Raw genomic sequence first — 17254 nt, 5'->3', positions numbered from 1 at the left:
AAGTTTAAATATATATATTAGCCTCATCCTATACAGTAATATAAATAAAAGTTCAGATTGGATTCACTGCATATATTTTTTTCTAATACTCATTAAAATAAATATGAAACTCTAGCAATTAAAAAATAGTTCTGCTAGGGAGCACTCGGGATCTTGCTCCATGTCATCAGTTCAGCTCAAATAAAATCTTATAAAAATTCTCTACAGGTTTGGATGTTTCTCACACTGACATTTAACTGGCATAGTCAGCAAGATTCTGAACAGACACACCCAGGACCGCCTTGTAGACCCTGACCTGGTGCTAGGTACAAGCAGGGGCCTGTTGTACTCACTGGTTCCTGCTTTGCATTGGGTGAACTGGAGTCAGTTCTCTCAGAATTTTGGGCCGCCTTGCTTTAAGTAGCAGGCCATGACTTTATCTGAGCTGTTCTTAGAAAATCCTCGGTGGATAAGGGTTGAGATAACCCAGGGAAAGGAAAAACAAATGGGTTGCTGCTTTAATTTTGGCTTTTTAATTGGATTGCTTCCTGAGAGTTAAACACAATCTTTGCTGGTTAAAAGAGTGACTGAGCTCTCTTTAGCTTCAAAAGAGAAAGGACACTTTCTTCCCCAACACATGATAGTTATTCAGATTCCCGAATCCAGAGCGATGGAGATGGGTGCTGGGAGTTGTCCAGTGCGGTAAGGCAGTGGATGCTGGAGAAGCTGGTGGGAGCCTTAGGGAGATGTGTAGGACACCCTGGAATGGGTTTACCCTGAGAGAGGGGCCCCAGAGAGAGGGCCCCTCTTAACAGTTATCTTATACATTGCTCAGTAAGCAATCCGATTGCCTTGGAAAGCATCACAATTCCAGCAGCATCTGGTTAGCTCTTGCGGGCCCTTGTTCAGACATTCTTCCTTGTGGGGTTGCTGAGGAGGAATTTCCTCGAGAACTTAAAGCAGTCTCTATAGGGAAATCCACAGCATTTGGCTTCTCCAGAGATGTGCAGGTAAAGGCTGGTTTTCCCTAGAAGTTCGTTCAGACTCTACAGATCTCAAAATTAAAATGGGAAATAGTGCCTCTGAGGCCGACAAGTCCCATGAGGTATTAGCTTCCCATTAACACTGACACAGCCAAGATGAGGCTTCTTTGATACCTCTAAATTAACCTTTTGTGCACACAATTAGGAAAAGCCAGCTATAAAATTGGGCAGAATGAATGGAAAACATATGTAATTGATCTCTCAAAGTTTCAGAAAAAGGATTTAGATAAATGGATCAATCTATGAGGTTGTTTAGGTGTCAACCCAAGTCTTTGAGGTATTAAAAATTATTGTCCTTATTTTAAAAGGGGAAAGGTCATTTGGAACTTGCCTTGTCAAGGACAGATATAAATTTTAAAAGGTTTCCTAAACAAAATTTAGATCCAACTCTTCTGTTTGTGTCTGTGGATGTCTATGTAGTATGTCTGTTGTAAATGTGAGATAATTTTCTACTTTCAGATGGTATTATTATAATTAATTGTAAGGCAAGTGTTTGTAAGGATTGAGTATTCTAAAATTCTCAGAAATATAGAAACTAACTCAAATGATTTTCAAGTTCATGTGATCTAATATTAATCCTTAGTAAATAAAAGCTAGCTTAAGTTTGTTGGTTTAAGTAAAATAGAGATGTCTTTATTTAACCTGGGTTTTACAAAAATAAGTCCATGCAAGTAATTGACTTTTATGTCGACGAAAAAATGTTTCTAAAGGTTACAAAACGTCCATGCTAAAGAATGCTAACTGATTACTTCTTAGTTTTCATTAGACATTGAGGTTTTAAGGGCTAAAATCTCAATATATGTAGGAATAACTTTGTAATGCTCCAGAAGGACCCCCGAAACAGCTCAAAAGATTTGAGATTGCATGGGAAGCATTATAAAATAAGTGAAGAACACTTCTAAGGTATATAGTATGGGTAAACAATGGTTGTAAATTAAACAAATAGTCAGGGCTATGGGAAACCCAAGACTGCCGCTTAGTGCTTTCCTGATTCCTGGCTCCCCATTTTTTGGTTTCTGCATTCCTTCATGTATCACAGTGCATTTAAGCTGAACTTAGATGAAGGAACTTGTGAACTGACATTAAGAGCTGAAAGGAGACATCTTACACTATTGCCAAAGTTTGATAGTTACTTCAAGAAAATGGCAAGTTGGTAACTACTTCCTTTCACAGTAAGCTCCCAGGAGACAAAGACTTTAAAGATCATTGACTGCCACCTGGAGGTTTTGTTTATTGGAAATGATATGAAATAAAACACAATCTCCAACCTCATTGGAAGGGACCTTATCAGACATCTAATTGCAAATGGCCATCTACCGCTGTCTACAGACATCAAAGACTCCTCAAGTTTGAGAAGCCACCAACACCAGAGGTAGACAGATATCCCAAGACATGGACAAGGCCTGTATACCTATGGATTGATGTTGAGCTCAGAATCCATTTTGTTTGATTGGCTTTACCTGTCTGTAAATGATATTAGTCATAAAAATAGTTATACTTGTTTTTTGGACTTTTCTATATAGTACAACTCTTTATGGTTACTGAAGATGTATAAGATAACTGTTTAATTCTCTTTTCATGGCTTATATTAATGTTATACTAGATCCCAAAGGCAGAAAAATAAGACAGAAGGCAAAACTCAGATCATGATAGTTCACAGGACAGAAATGATCCAGAATGTTTGTTTGTTTGTTTGTTTGTTTGTTTGTTTCACAATGAAGCCCATAAGATCTGATTGCCTCATCTCCAATAGTCAACAAGACAGCGTGATACTGAGACTTCCTAGGAATAAGCCTTCTTAGTGCTGTGAGACCACACTATCCGCTTAAAAGGTTGGTCATCAGTACATCCTTTGGATTGATTTATGAACGAAAGGGAGAACTGTGGATGAAAAAAGGGTTCTATGGAAAGTAACCTCACAGGTGATCTGATCATAAATTCCTAACTGGCAGGTGAAGGTGGGTAATCATGCCCCAGGCTGATAACTTCTTCAGTAAAAGGTTTATTTTTACCTCAAACAAGACTTATCCATTGTTTCTGTGCATCTAGGTTAACACGTCTTTCAAATAACCACCCTCAAGAGAGCATATAATCTTGTTAACAATCCTGTAATCCAATCCCCACCTTGCTTTTTTCCCACCTCCATGTAATCTTCCTTATGTTCCCTCCTTAGTTTCAAATGCTTAAAAGAAGCTGCATTATTGTCATTTTCCAGAGCATTTGAGATCTTGCTTCCTGGCATATGTTGGCAGTTTGGCTCAAATAAACTCTTAGAAAAATTAAAAAAGAAATAGTTCTGCTAAACTGTACCTAAAATCATCTCAACTACTACTAATTGTTTACATAAAACACTATGGGACAGGCTAATATTAACCCGAAGTGCTCTTAGGACCTCATTCCAGGGGTATTTTATGGAACAGGAGAAAAATGAACCCCATGTGAACCTCCATACTACATGTTCTAAAGAAATAGTGGATGATGAGACTTTTTTTTTATCTCCAATGGGCAAATATCTCAACTTTATTCTGTCCAATTCCTGATGTTGGTGAGCAACCAAATGGTTTTACTTGGAAGAAGGTCATGCTGGAGCCTCCGTGAATTGTGCCATACTCAATGGCAGTCTGGTCAGCCAGGTCATCCACTGACTCAATGGGCACATCCATGCGCTGCACAGTCAGGAAGGCTGCCAGGTTGGCCGTGTAGGATGAGATGATGATCAGCGTGAATGCCCACCTACATAGGAAAAGACCAGGAAGTCATCACTGCTTGGGGCACTCCCAGGAATATGAGCCTGCATCCCAGTCCTACTGTGGCTTAGGAGAGACCAGGTGTTCCTCTGTGGAAGGAGCTCTTAGCTTAGTGGGGGAAGAGGAAAAAACATGGGCATATGATGTCAATGAACAGTATTTGTGAGGATTGCCTAGAAGACAGTTTTCTTTGTGTCTTATTTTCTAAAGGAGGTGATTATTGGGTTGTTATTCAGTAGAGGTGTGTCCATGAACATGAGACAGTTCAGGAGACTAGGGAAATGAGCTAGGGAATGAGTTAAGGGTGGCAGCTTTGGGGGTTCTGCTTAGAGCTAGGATTGGGATGGCTCCCGTGTCTTCTCAGGACACTGCCAACCTTCAGATTGCCACGTACTGAGCACCTTCCATGAGCCACAAACACTATCTCATGTACTCCTTACAACTCGCAGAGGTAAAATTTTTATCCCAATTTCACAGATGAGGAAACTGAGGCTCAGAGAAGCAAAGTTATTTGCCAAGGAAGACACTGATAAATTCACATTTTAAAACCAATTCTACAAACTCTAACAGCAGAAATTCTTTAGGAATAATTGTTTAAAAGCACTTTTGAACTATTCAGAAGTTAGAATTAGAAAACACTCTTACAGTGGTCATGCTATTTCAAAATAGAAAGTTGTTTTATTGGGGTAGATTGAACTCATTTAAAATTAGAGTAATTTTGCAACTCAGGCAGCATAAGTACTAAAGCTCTTAAAAACCAGTTTTAATAGGTTAAACAAGCAGTATGGAGCTGCAGCCCAGTCCACTTGTTTATAGGGCTTCAAAGACGTATCTAAGTACAACTGAGGTTGTATAATCACACATTCTGAATCAGTGGAGTGTAAATTAATGAGGCTTTACTCATTATGAAGCCATTGCCAACTGAGACATAAAATTGGCCATAGAATTCAACGTGGATTTTGAAAAGCAGGAAGTCCTCCTGGCCCCTTTGCTACTATGTCTAGGACTCGTGCAGGCTGCCTCCCAGGAGTAACATGACAGGGGCATCCATCAACTCGATCGGTGGATCCATATGCCAGACCACCAGTAAGGTGGCCTGGTTTTAGTTCTGGCTTTGTCCCGTTCCACTTATGAGACCTTGGGGAAAAGCCACCCACATCCCCTGAGCTTATTTGTCTGTCTAATAAATGGGGATGATAATGCGTGCTCTGCCTGTATTCTGAGAGTTGTGAGATCAAATGAGATATGTCAGTTGATAATCTGTACATGAGTAGACGAATGTGAGATATAAAGAAATGTAGAGATAGACCCTCACACTGGATATGAGATGAAAATTATTTGGCCACCTTCCCTGTTTTTAACCTGTAAGTGCCAGGTGTCCCTCTCTCCTCAAGCCCTGCTTTCCCTGCTCCTGTCTGGGCTCTTACACTCTGTTCAGAGTTGTTTCTCATGACCATCTCCCAGAGGAAGCTGGAGGGTGAGTGATTCCAGGTGAAAGGGAGCATTCTGAAGCTGCTCAACAACACTGACTACTGATATGGTTTAAGGAGCCCTGGGTATGGACATCACCTCAGAGTTGGCTGTGGGGGTTCCCTCAGCCCCATGGCTACACTCTGGTGTCTGCTCCAGTCTGGGTGGCCATGTGGCTGTTTATGCCACTGGTCCAAAGAGAAGGGGTCAGAGAGTATAAATAGTTTAGTGCAAGCCCCTGGCCTCTTCTGAGAAAGCAAATCATGCCCATGCTCTCTCCAGGGCAAGGGTGGGGGTAGGGTCAGTGGAAACTTGGTCCTGTCTGAAAGGGGCATTATGGATTGTAAAGTTGGCATTACTGTCAGGGAATTGGCATTTTCTGTCACCTGCTCTGGGTGAGGAAGCTAAAGGAAGCTAAAGGAAGTCTTTTGACTTCCCACTCCTCCAGGGAGCTGACAAAACTGAGGCCCTGATTTCATGACCAAGAGTTCTGAGAGGCAGAGGGGTGTACAACTCAGAGTTGGGGCCACACCCTCTTTGGAGCGCAGTGGCCGAGCCACCTGGGGCCAACTGCAGAGCAGTGCAAGGCAGAGCAGCTTGCTCAACAGAAGCACTGGGCAGGTGGGGAGCTGCCAGGTGGATGAAGCAGGCCCTCTGTACAGAGCATGGGAATGAACACCCTTTGCAAGGAAAAGCCCAGGTAGAGGGGGATCAAAATCTGCAGGTGACGTCTGCTCATCTCAGGGGTTCTGCCCAGATTTTCTGGATTTGAGGGAGCTCTGTGACTGTCCCTGCCAAGATCATTCCTTCTTCTAGGAATATGAAACCCAGTTCTCTCTATTGATCTACTTGGTGATTTCTGGCCACAGTTCGATAATGGGTGAGCACCTTGCCCACATGTTTTAAACACTATTGTATTTATCATTTGTTAGGGAAAACGAAAATCCTAGCTGGGAAGGGGTCACTTTTCTAGCTGTACTTTCACTTCCCATCAGTCCCTCTGATAACTGTCCAGATGACCTGCTGTCCCAGTATGGGTGTCGAATGGTGGAAACACCGCTTTTCCTTTTCCTCATGTTTGCACAGGCTGGAAAGAAAGGGAGTAAACTAAAGCTGCAAGTCCTATAAGCTGTGACAATCAAGCACAACAGTGGGCTTCTAAGTGAGAATGAGAAACTTGGATTCTGCAAACTTGTTTCTCTACGAAATATATGTATATATATACAGTGGTACCTCGGTTTTCGAACGTAATCCATTCCAGAAGACCACTCGAGTTCTGAAACGTCCGAAAACAGCTGACAGCTAGGCCTCAGGGTCTTGCAATTAGCAGAAGCTGTGTGACATGTTTGACTTCCAAGGCGTGTTAAAAAACCAAAGCACTTACTTCCGGGTTTACGTTGTTTATAAACCGAAATGTTCGTCAACAGAGACGTTCGAAAACGGAAGTACTACTCTGTGTGTGTGTGTGTGTGTGTGTGTGTGTGTGTGTGTGTGTGTATCTCACATTTACCCCTATAATGGTCTAATAGCAATTATTAGTCTATACATTCATGTAGCACTTTCAAGTTTTCAAAGAGCTTTCCCAAACATTGAATTGTTTGACCATGTCCTTTTTGCCCTGGCTGAGCCAGAAGGGAGATTCAGGCAGAGGTTGGCTGACTACCCATGTAAATCAGAGACTGGACTACTCGCTGTCAACTCGCTCCTCAAAATCCTGTCTAACTCTGAGTGACTGAAAGCTTGCATTTTCCCACACCTGCTTAGGTGGACATGTCTGGCAAGCCCCAGAGCCAGGTGCAGAGGGAAAGAAAGCTAGTAGAGGAGGTGTGATATGGCATCTAGGCTGGATTCCTCCTGCAGGGACTTCCTGCACTTGCATACATCTGCATATGCCTTTGCAGGCCCAGCCACTCAAACTCCGGTCATTTTCAAGTCAGGAAGTTATAACTGCTTTGCTGTGGGCTTTCAAGGCTGTTTTCTCACTCTTTCTCCTTCCTTGAATTGGCTCACCTCTGTATCCAGACCTCCGAGGCAGAGAAAGGGGAAAGGGATAAGATGGCACAAAGTGCCTCCACCCACTGTCCCCAAACCTTCTGAGCTGGCAGAATACAGCTCAGCTCCCTGCTAGTCTATTTTGAAAGGCAGAGGCTACAGACTCTCCTACAGGGGAGCTAAAATTCCTGCCTGTCGGAAGCTGCAGTGCAGTTGAGCAGGGCTTACAGAGGACACCCTGTGTGTTGCCTCCCTGTGTGGCACTGCCCTTTCTCTACCCCATCTTACCAGACACCACTGACACAGCGGGTGGATAAGGCTCGAGGAGCAATGGTGGAGCCCTGCTGCATGAAGCCCCCGACTGGAAACCAGAGGCTGTTGCCAAGGGAGTACTGATTCACCAGGAGGTTGCACCGGCCCTGGACACATGGGTGGGGGCTGTACCACTCATAAGGGGTCAACCTGTGGAAGAAAAAGAACATCCACCAGTGCCATGGAAGTGGGCATGAAGGAAAGTGTGCTGGGAAGAGTCAGGAGACTCTCTTTCCTGGCCTCACCTCTGTACTTCAGCCACTGGCCTTGTGGCCTTGGGCAAGCCACTTCCCTTTGCTGGACTTGGAGTTTCCCAACAGAAAAATGAGGAGGTTGGACTATATTGGCAGTTTTGAATTGCTTTTCTTTAATCATAGAAACATCTTTTTTTTCCAAAATAAATTCTGATGTGGAACTCTAATGTACAAAATAGATGAAAGTGGAGCCGCTTGACTATAAGAAAGCTGGGAGTGTGAAGGGTGGATGGCATGGAAGTTGATTGTCCTGCCACCCCCAGTCCCCTGAAGTGATCACGGAAGGATCCTGGCCCCACAGAGCCACAGATTGAAAACCCTCAGTGTATAGCAGTGGTTCTCAAACTGTAGCCTACGTCAGAATCACCAAGAAGACTTGTTACCGCACAGAATGCTGGGCCTCACCCTCAAAGCTTCTGATTCAATAAGTCTGAGTGAGGCCTAAGAGTCTGCAAGTTGCTAGGTGATGTTGATACAACTGATACAAGGGCCACGTTTTGAGAAACACAGACCTAGATGGTCCTTCAGGCCATGGTTCTCAACCTTATCTGTGTTTCAGACTCACCTGGGAGCTTATAAAAAATACCAGTGACTAGATCTCGCTCCCAGAGGTTCTGCTTGCTTCAGTTTGTCCAGGTAGGGCCTGGGCATCACTATTTTTTAGGGCTCCCAGGTGAATATAATGGGCACACAGGGTTGAGAAAGGTTCCTCTGAGCTCTCTGCTTCCTGTGAGGTAGACAGAACTCTTTCCCACTGATCCTCTCATCCTTCCCCTGGCTTCTCTCTGACTAATACCTCTGATGTCTAGAGTGCCTTTCTGGCCCGAAGACAAACATTCCCTCCTTTATTCAACAGCCCCAGCCTATCTCCCACACACAGCCTTCCAGCCTTGGTGTGTGTGTGTGTGCGTATGTGAAAAACCTTCCAGCTTTGATGAGAGATGTGTGTGGGTATATGCCCCGCAGGGATGCGCAGTGTGTTCACAGGGTGTTGTCATCACCAACTTTCCCCGTCCTGTCCCTTCACTCAGCCCAAACTTCACTTGGTATTCTGCAGTCGCTGGCCCACATTCTCATCCTTGCGGCTTGCTCATAAATGCAATGCCAGTGTGTCATCAGTGGCCTCATGTCCTGAGATGTGTTCCTTCCCCTGTGGCTTATGGAGCTGGCTTTGCACTCATGGTGCCTCACCTCGGTGCTTCCCAAGCCTATCGGCCATTGGAAGTGAGCTTCGAGCATGTCAATTCCCAGGCCCATCCCTAGAGATTCTGAGAAGATCAGACTTGGAAATTCTAACTTTTGAAAGCTCCCTCAGTGACTCTAGTACCAGCTAGCTTGGGAATGGCTGCCTTAGATCAGTGGTTTTCAAACGTTTTTCCCTCTAAAATGTTACCCAGAAGTACAATATGCAAGAGATAAAAGTGGAGCTGGTTTGATGAAGATGGGTTGAGGCTCCAGGTCGCTGGCAGCCCAGCCTCTTCTCACTGTCCCTTCACAGTCTTTGACCTGCCGTGAGCTTTCACACTCCGTGGAGCCTTGTTTGAAATCACTACCTTAGGTCAGATTATTCTTGGCTCAGATATTTTACATATATATATACATATATATACATACACACACTCACATGTACACATATACCGTGTTTCCCCCAAAATAAGACCTAGCTGGACAATCAGCTCTAATGCATCGTTTGGAGCAAAAATTAATGTAAGACCCGGTCTTATTTTACTATGATATAAGAACGGATATTATATAATATAATATAAGACCGGGTCTTATATTAATTTTTGCTCCAAAAGATGCATTAGAGCTGATGGTGTGGCTAGGTCTTATTTTCAGGGAAACAGGGTATATAGTATATAATATATATATATATATATATATGTATATATACATATATACGTGTGTGTGTGTGTATGTCTGTGTGTCGGCTGTATAGTCAGACTTTTAATACTTTTTTTGGTTAATGTTTTTGTAAATGGTGGATCCTGGGGGGCAGTGTGTGCATGTATGGAGGGCAAGGAAGAGGGGCTGTTTAACCCCCAGGGCTGGTTAAGAAGTTTCAGGCTCCAACAGGCATGGTAAAGCAGCTCTGTGTGTGTGTGTGTGTGTGTGTGTGTGTATCTGGTGACCAAGCTGGAAGACCATTTCGAGAACCCTCAAGGTCACCTGAGAGCTGTGGCTTGCTATACACAATCAAAAGGGGACTCAATCAAAGGGGGCAGGAGTGAATTAAGGAGTAGCAAAGCCAGGCCTCAGGCAGACAGCTTCCTAAAAACAGTAGCAGACAGTGTGGTGAGGTGGAGGAAGAAAGTGTCAGACAGCATGCCAGCTCCCCACGACTCCCCTGTTGTCACTGACAATAGATACTTGACAGTGGCAATGCCTACAGGCCCAACAGGAGTAGGTGGCACCTGAGAAGCACATAGAACAGCCTTTGAAGAACACCAGGTCATAAATGGGGTCTTTCTTTGTGGGCCCAGGATGCCTTCCTGAACTTGGCTTTGATCTCCACTGAAAGAAGCACAGACTGGGTGACACAATGTCTCCTGGGCAGGCTGGGAACTGCCCCGAGGTTAGACACAGTTCCTTGGGGCTGTGTCTTCTAACTGGAGAAAGCACACACTCCCCTAGAGCCACTGAAGAGATGTGCTCTCTGGGAAGACCCCACCCCACAGAGGTGGAACATACACTACCCAATCATCTGGTCCTGCTACTGTGGCCCCTAGGCAAAGGAGACCTCTGAGGAGACAGCTGGAATAGAATCATCATCAGCTCTCTAGAAGCTCATCCTGAGCAGCGGTCTCCTCCCATGTAACAGCCCTTTCTGGTCCTCCAGTATGGTGAGCTGAGCTCTGAGCAGGGAGCAGGGATCCTGAGGCAGTGACTGATGAGCCACTAGTACTTGTTCTGCTTCTGGATAGTGAGTTGGCTCTCCTAAAGCCCAGGCTGGTCCAATGGCCCTTAGCTTCAGAGAGAAACAACACTCTCTGTGCACGTCCTAGGGAGGCCCCAGCCATGGAAGGCTCCTTGGGTTCTTCCGTAGGCCCAGGGGCAGTCTTGGGTTTCCAGCTAGGGGGGAGTGCTTATTCTCCTCAACCCCTGATCTGGACCATTAGCCTTAACACTATTTGCAAATGCCTCTCTCCACCCTGTCCTCCTGCCATCTGCCACCCTCCATGGTTCACATTCAACAAGGCAGCTGTGTTTTCATAAGCAGATCCTGCCTCGGGAATGACAAGGCCCTCTGCAGAGGAGGCCTTTTCCCTGGCCTGTGTCACCAAGGCCTTTGGTCCCCGTACTTCGGATTTGCAGGCTATTTCTTATCATTCAGCACTTTGTGGCAGATCCTGGCGAGGACTGATGCCAGGGCAGCCAGATGCGTAGTGCTTAACCAGGGTGATCTCCTTGCCCCCACCCTCCCAAGGTTCCTATACAAGCAGGGGGCCTGAGACTGGGGAGTGGGAGGGGAAAGAGGCAGGGGTGTATATGCAAATTCAGGCGAGCTCACCTGCTTGGTATTGTGCATGTTAGGGGATGTGTGCCTAGATGGGTGGATGGATACTGCCAGGTTGACAGCTGGGAAGAGAGAGGTTCAGGTCCTGAGTCCCCTCCCATCTCTCTAGTTTGGCACCAAGGTCTTCTCCTATGCCCCACCCTTCCCATGTAGTTCCCAGAAGCGGACACGAGGTGGCGGTGTGAGGATAGGGACAGGAAGACTGTACCGAGCCACTAGGAAGAGGACGCAGCTGACGGCCAGGTAGGCTAGAAGCATGAAGAGCCAGACGCCTGGAGAAAAGGGGTCCAGGAAGGAGAAATAACCGGGTTTGCGTCCCTGGAAATGGAGAGAAAAAGAAGATTCACTGTACACATTCAGTCAGAATGGCCTTTGGGCTAGGCAGAGCAGGGCAGGGCAGAGGGTATGGTGAGCATTCGTCTGGCCCCAGAATGTATTGCCTTGGGCTCTGGTCAATTGGTTTAAATGACACTGGGGGTGAAGGTGTAGAGGGGGCTTCTCTGAAACACCTATCCAACCCTTATCTCAGCAGATGAAACAAAAGAACAGCCCGGGCCACGTCACATCCTAGGGTGAGCGAGGCTTTGGGCAAGCAGAACAGCCCTTAGTGTCCCTTATGTACTGCCTCATGTTCTCCAACGGCAGCACGGATGGGTCCAGAAGCACCTTTGAGCTGCTGTTATCTGTGGTGCTGGAGTAGCACAATAACACCCATCTTGGACACTCACGTCTTTCTTATGAGGATGTTAATACAATAGGCATCCTTGTTTTTCCTTTGTAGAGTGATCTCACACACAGTGAGATCTCATATAAACCTCAAACAAGTGTTGTGAGCCACAGATTTTTATTTTCATTTTAGTGAAGAAACCAAAGTCCAGGGTTGTCAAGAGATGTATCCAGGTCATACAGCTAAGAAGTGGAAGAGCTGGAATGCAAATGCACGTTTTCTGACACAAAGCCCAGGGCTCAGACCATGATGCTGCGGGAAAACATGGTTTGTCCCCAGTTCAGGGATGTGTTTGGCCATGGGAGCCAAAGGACGGAACCAGGACCAGGAAGCTGAGTGACCAGCTCCCAGTCATTCACAGGAAAGTGAAACGGAATGAGAAGGAGAACGTTCAGTAATCTGCTCCCAGTTTTTGGCTGTGTGATCTTAGGCATGTCCACACTCCTCTCCAGCCTCAGTTGGAGCTTGACTAGATCAAAGGTGACACACTGGTGGCCTACAGACCACATATAGCCCACAGACAACTAGTTTGTTTACTCATTTTGATTAGTTGCCAACATTAAATGATTGGGAAATTTCATGTAAAAATCCAGATTTCTGGCTTTTAAAAAATGGGTGATCTGGCAACACTGGGCCTACCTACATTCTCAACTGGCTGGAGCTGAGTTGTGGCTGCCCACTCTAGACAGAGTGTATCCTCTCTGGCTTCCACTGTTCCCTTGGTCTTGCACTAGGCTTGTTGCTTTTATTTACTAAGAAACCACTGGACTAGATGCTCCCTAAGGACCATCCTTAATCGGAAATGATATAAGATTTTATGATTCCAGAAATCTAGGAAGTCCATGGATAGGACAGAAAAGCACTATGAAGCTCAGGGGTTCTACGAACAGGCCAATTTCCAAGATCATATCAGTCATAGTACGACCTACTGTCAATATTAAGATATGTCATTTTTACACTGGGGTCCATCACAGGCTGACCGTGTCTTCATCATCATCATCTAAGAGCTAGTGGCAGACACAGGAAGACATAGCGAGTGCAGAACCCATACACAGAATCCAAAGGGGATAAAGGAGCCGATCATGGCTACACACCTGCTGAAGCAGAAATCACTAGCTTGGGCCACTTTCGGGGGCCTTCTATACTTCAGAGTTTCACTGGGCAAACATATGTGAGTTCGGCATGCCCTGTCACTCATGACTATTTCATTCTGTGTCTCTCAACTGAGAGATACCTGGGAGAAAAAAATCTTTTATTGTTGCTTTCTGAATTTGAAACCCCATGGGAAGTCAGCATCAGAAATCTATACCTGATTATATCACAACGAGTGAAACTGAGGAAAACGACAGCACTAGTTAAAGCTGCCATGTTTGGTTTTGGGTGATAAGGAACGATGCACAGCCGTGGGAAACATTCCTGGAGACTCAAGTTATAAAACATAGAACATCACATAAATAAGAATCAAGACATAAACACAGCTCCGCTGGAGACATATCAGTCACACTGGCAAGAAAACATCTGATTCCACTTGTGATTTGCCGACGCCAACCAGAGAGCAAAGAACAGGCAGTTATTTGAGAGTTGGGTCTGGGCTTATATAGCCCTGCCTTGGGCCGAGCCCAAGCTGTTTATATGATGCCAAAGAGAAGTATGTTACTTCCAAGACTCTGAACACCTATGAGGATGTTTTAGATTGCTTCCTTCCCAAAAGACATCTGAGTTACTGGTACTTGGGGCAAAATCAGGTGTCAGACGAGTGCCATAGGCATTTCTTCCAAATAATAGGTATTCCTTAACCCAAAGGATGTATGATGGTGACAGTTTTTTTCTGGAGAACTCAAAGTGCTTCATTATATTTTCTGGATTTCAATACCCTGTTCTCCATATCAACAGATGGAAGAACTCAGGGAGGGTCTTGACCCAAGGAGGTGAAGTGCCTTGCTCAAATCATTGATGATGGCTTCAATTTCTCTGGTGCTCATTCGTTGAACTGCACCACAGGGAAGCCATGCTCTCCTTCATTCGAACGACAGCCGTACTGCATCTTCTCCTTTTCACCTCTGAGTTTGCTCCAATAATGTACCTAATTAACTCCACACTTCTCCCCAATGCCAGCAGAATCCCAACCTGCTCCATCTCACCCCCTTAAAGTACTTTTAAACATTATTTACAGCCATCATTATTTATTGTGACTCTGTTGTATTTATAGGCATTTCTATTGATGTGTTCACATCTCTGTTGACTGTAAATTGGGCTGGTTCCTTCTGGTGAATACAACCACTTTGAAGGTAGATAATTGGTTATATGTAGTCTATGCCCCAATTGTCTAGAACAGGTCAAGTCTTGCAGATGGGATTGAAAATTAGATGGCACCAAATTTAGAAATGATTCCTTGACTTTTGTACTGTGCTTCAGACTGGCCACACCATAGCCAGTATCACTGATGCTGTCTGAGGGTGAAAGAGACCAAAGGGCTGGTGACCAACTGACCACAATCCCCAAAGATGATGAGATTCTTTCACTGCTAATAGAACTGATCATGGAGCTAAAAAGTGGCACAAAACTCTCCTTGCATGTATAAAATTCTTCACATAAAAAAAAATCTATTAACTCACTGATACTTCATTCTATGTGTAATGGAAGAGAGGACATTATTGAAAGAACACAACTGTTTTCCCAGGGTCTGGAGCCAAATGAATAAGAGCCAGGTAATGCAGGACAAGCAGTGAATTTAAACACAGATGCTAGAGCAGACTGCCCAGGATTGAATCCTGGCTTTACCACTTACAAATTGTGTGACACTGGGCAAGTTACTTAACCTCCCTGGGCCTCTGTTTCCTCTACTGTGGAAATAATAAAACCTATCTCCTGGGGTTGTTTTGAGAACTCAATGACACACAGTAAGGACTGTATAGGTGTTTCCTCCCTCTCTGTCTACTGGTAGTCATGGGTGAAGGAGGAGGAGAGAGGTGGTATGTGACAAAAAGGGGAAATTCCTTTTATACTGATGCTCCCTCAATGGACAAGAAATACTATTTTCTGTCATATAATGACCCATGCTAAAGATACCTGGGGGAGAATGCCATCTGGCTATAGTCACTTCCCATAACTCCTGGAATTTCTGTGGGCTATAACATATGAATTATGAGGGTTCCCCAGGGCTCCACAAGGAAGCAATACCAAATTCTCTCCTGGAAGGATGGCTCTTAGAAACCAGTGATTCCAACCTTTGAAATTCAGTTTGACCTCAGCCTTCCCAGACAGACAAAGTGCGTTGTATGTGTGGTGGGCTCTCCTGTGTTTGTGTAAGGACTGTGTAACCTAGTCACCATTTCCCTACATACAAACTAGTGATATCAACATTCTTCCTTCCCTAGATCCCATCCCCTCCCTAGTAGAGCCAGTGACAAAGGCTCATCATATCCTCCAGGCGGTTTTGTGAGTCTTTGGAACTAAACGGCTATTTATAGAAAAGTTGTTTTTTAATTCTCAGCAGTGGTCAATGATCAATAAAACACTCCCTTGGGCTGAGGAGATAAGAGAACACAGTCTCCATGACTCCTCTGGGAGAAGCACAAGGACATGATTTCTGCTTGTCCCACCCCAGGATCCCATGGATAACCCCCCTCAGTGTGTCTGCTATAGATTGTCTTGATAATATTTTTGACTTAACATGCACATCTCACCTCTGACTCAAAGACATAAGCAATTAGTTGCTCTTACATAAAACACCGAGATGGGTTTGTTACCTATATGTAACCTAAATGCTAGCATATCTGTTTTCACTTTGCTTGTTGGAAATCTGGTATGAGGAGACCTAAGTTCTAACCTTGGCATTGACGTTTCCTTACTGAGTTATCTTAGGCAAACCACTCAACCTCTCTGGGTGCCATTTTTTTCTTCCATATAATGGAACAGCACAATCAGCATGAAGGAGGAATGTGAGAATTACTAAAGCAATGTTGATAAAACACCTTCAGCTTCTTGAGAGAGAAGTACTCAACAAATAAGCAATATTAAAATGACTCAGGAAACCATGTTTCCATTATATGGGCTATTATGTTACTTAGCTTTAAAGAATAGAACACTGTTCATTTTCTGTTTTCTTATAACAGAGTATTAAGCAGTATTAGAAATGATCTACTGGTTTACTTAACATTGTTCTCCATTTTCCTAGACAGTCTTTCTGAAATGAAACAGATTTTCTTGAAAAAAGGGTAATATATCCAGTAAAAATGCTGAGCATTAATTTAATGTCAGCATTTATTTCTTTCTTACTTTTTAATCACTACTTTAAAAAAAAAAAGTTTTTCTTGAGAGGGATGACTCTTGCCAAGAGTGAAGAAGAGAGAGAGAGAGAGAGAGAGAGAGAGAGAGAGAGAGAGAGAGAGAGAGAAAACAGACTATGAAACTTTCATATTTATTAATCAAAGGTGGAACAGGACATTATAGAGAAAAAGTAAACTCACATTTTAAAGAGAGTCTTAAATGCTTTGGCTGGCTTGGGACGCTATACTATCATAAATAGTATCTTCAGATTAGAAAGGATCTTGAAAGATCACCTAACACATGGCCTTGACACAGAGAAATACTCCTATTATACCATAAAGATAAGTAATTGGAAATATGTGGACTTGGAGACAGAAAATGTGTGTTCAGTGCCTTCTCCACCACTGCACTACTTTCCCTGTTTGCACCACGAGCCACCACTAGCCTCAGAACCCTTCCATGTAAAATGGGAATCGTACCACCTGCCTTTGGGGATGCTTTTTAAACCAGAGACTCTATGTGAAACTGCTTCATAAATAAAGAGATGCCTGGTAGATGTTAGTTAGCATACAACTATCCTGGACACATACCCAACCTCCTTGAATATGTGAATACTGAATTTTTCAAAACACTATTATCCATTTGGGAATTATATGTGCCAAATATTGAGTCCCAGGTTGGCTTACAGCATACTCTGATGATGCATTACTACAATAGTCAGTATGTGCTTGAGGAATACAAACTTCCTTTAATATCAGTTTAAACAAAACATCATTAGGCAAATTGCTGCTGTGGAAAAACAAAACAAAAGAGAGACAAAACTAAATGATACATTCCAATGTCAAATATAAACGTTTTTGTTTCTCTATGCTCTTCTCCCCTCAATGCACACAGGTATTTGAGAGCTCACATTATGCATCAATGACTCCAAAATGTCATTGGGG

The 17254-nt window shown here is 44.1% G+C and overlaps 1 protein-coding gene across 22 annotated transcripts in view; it reads right to left on the bottom strand.

The window, feature by feature from the left end:
- The window catches only part of GRIK4 (glutamate ionotropic receptor kainate type subunit 4), a 635671-nt gene that overhangs the window by 25048 nt on the left and 593369 nt on the right, over positions 1-17254 (bottom strand). For all 22 annotated transcript variants that reach the window (XM_088800778.1, XM_088800776.1, XM_074321326.2 and 19 more), the window contains 3 exons: positions 11523-11632; positions 7520-7693; positions 3590-3755 (listed from right to left, as the gene is read on the bottom strand). In XM_088800778.1, the coding sequence (XP_088656904.1) occupies positions 3590-3755; positions 7520-7693; positions 11523-11632 (450 nt within the window). The remainder of the gene's footprint in view (positions 1-3589; positions 3756-7519; positions 7694-11522; positions 11633-17254) is intronic.

Source organism: Rhinolophus sinicus, chromosome 9 (genome assembly GCF_057876585.1).
Source record: "Rhinolophus sinicus isolate RSI-liver-muscle chromosome 9, RSI-T2T, whole genome shotgun sequence".
NCBI lineage: Eukaryota > Metazoa > Chordata > Mammalia > Chiroptera > Rhinolophidae > Rhinolophus > Rhinolophus sinicus.
The sequence above is the reverse complement of the archived record's forward strand: the minus strand, read 5'-3'. Positions and strand labels throughout refer to the sequence as shown.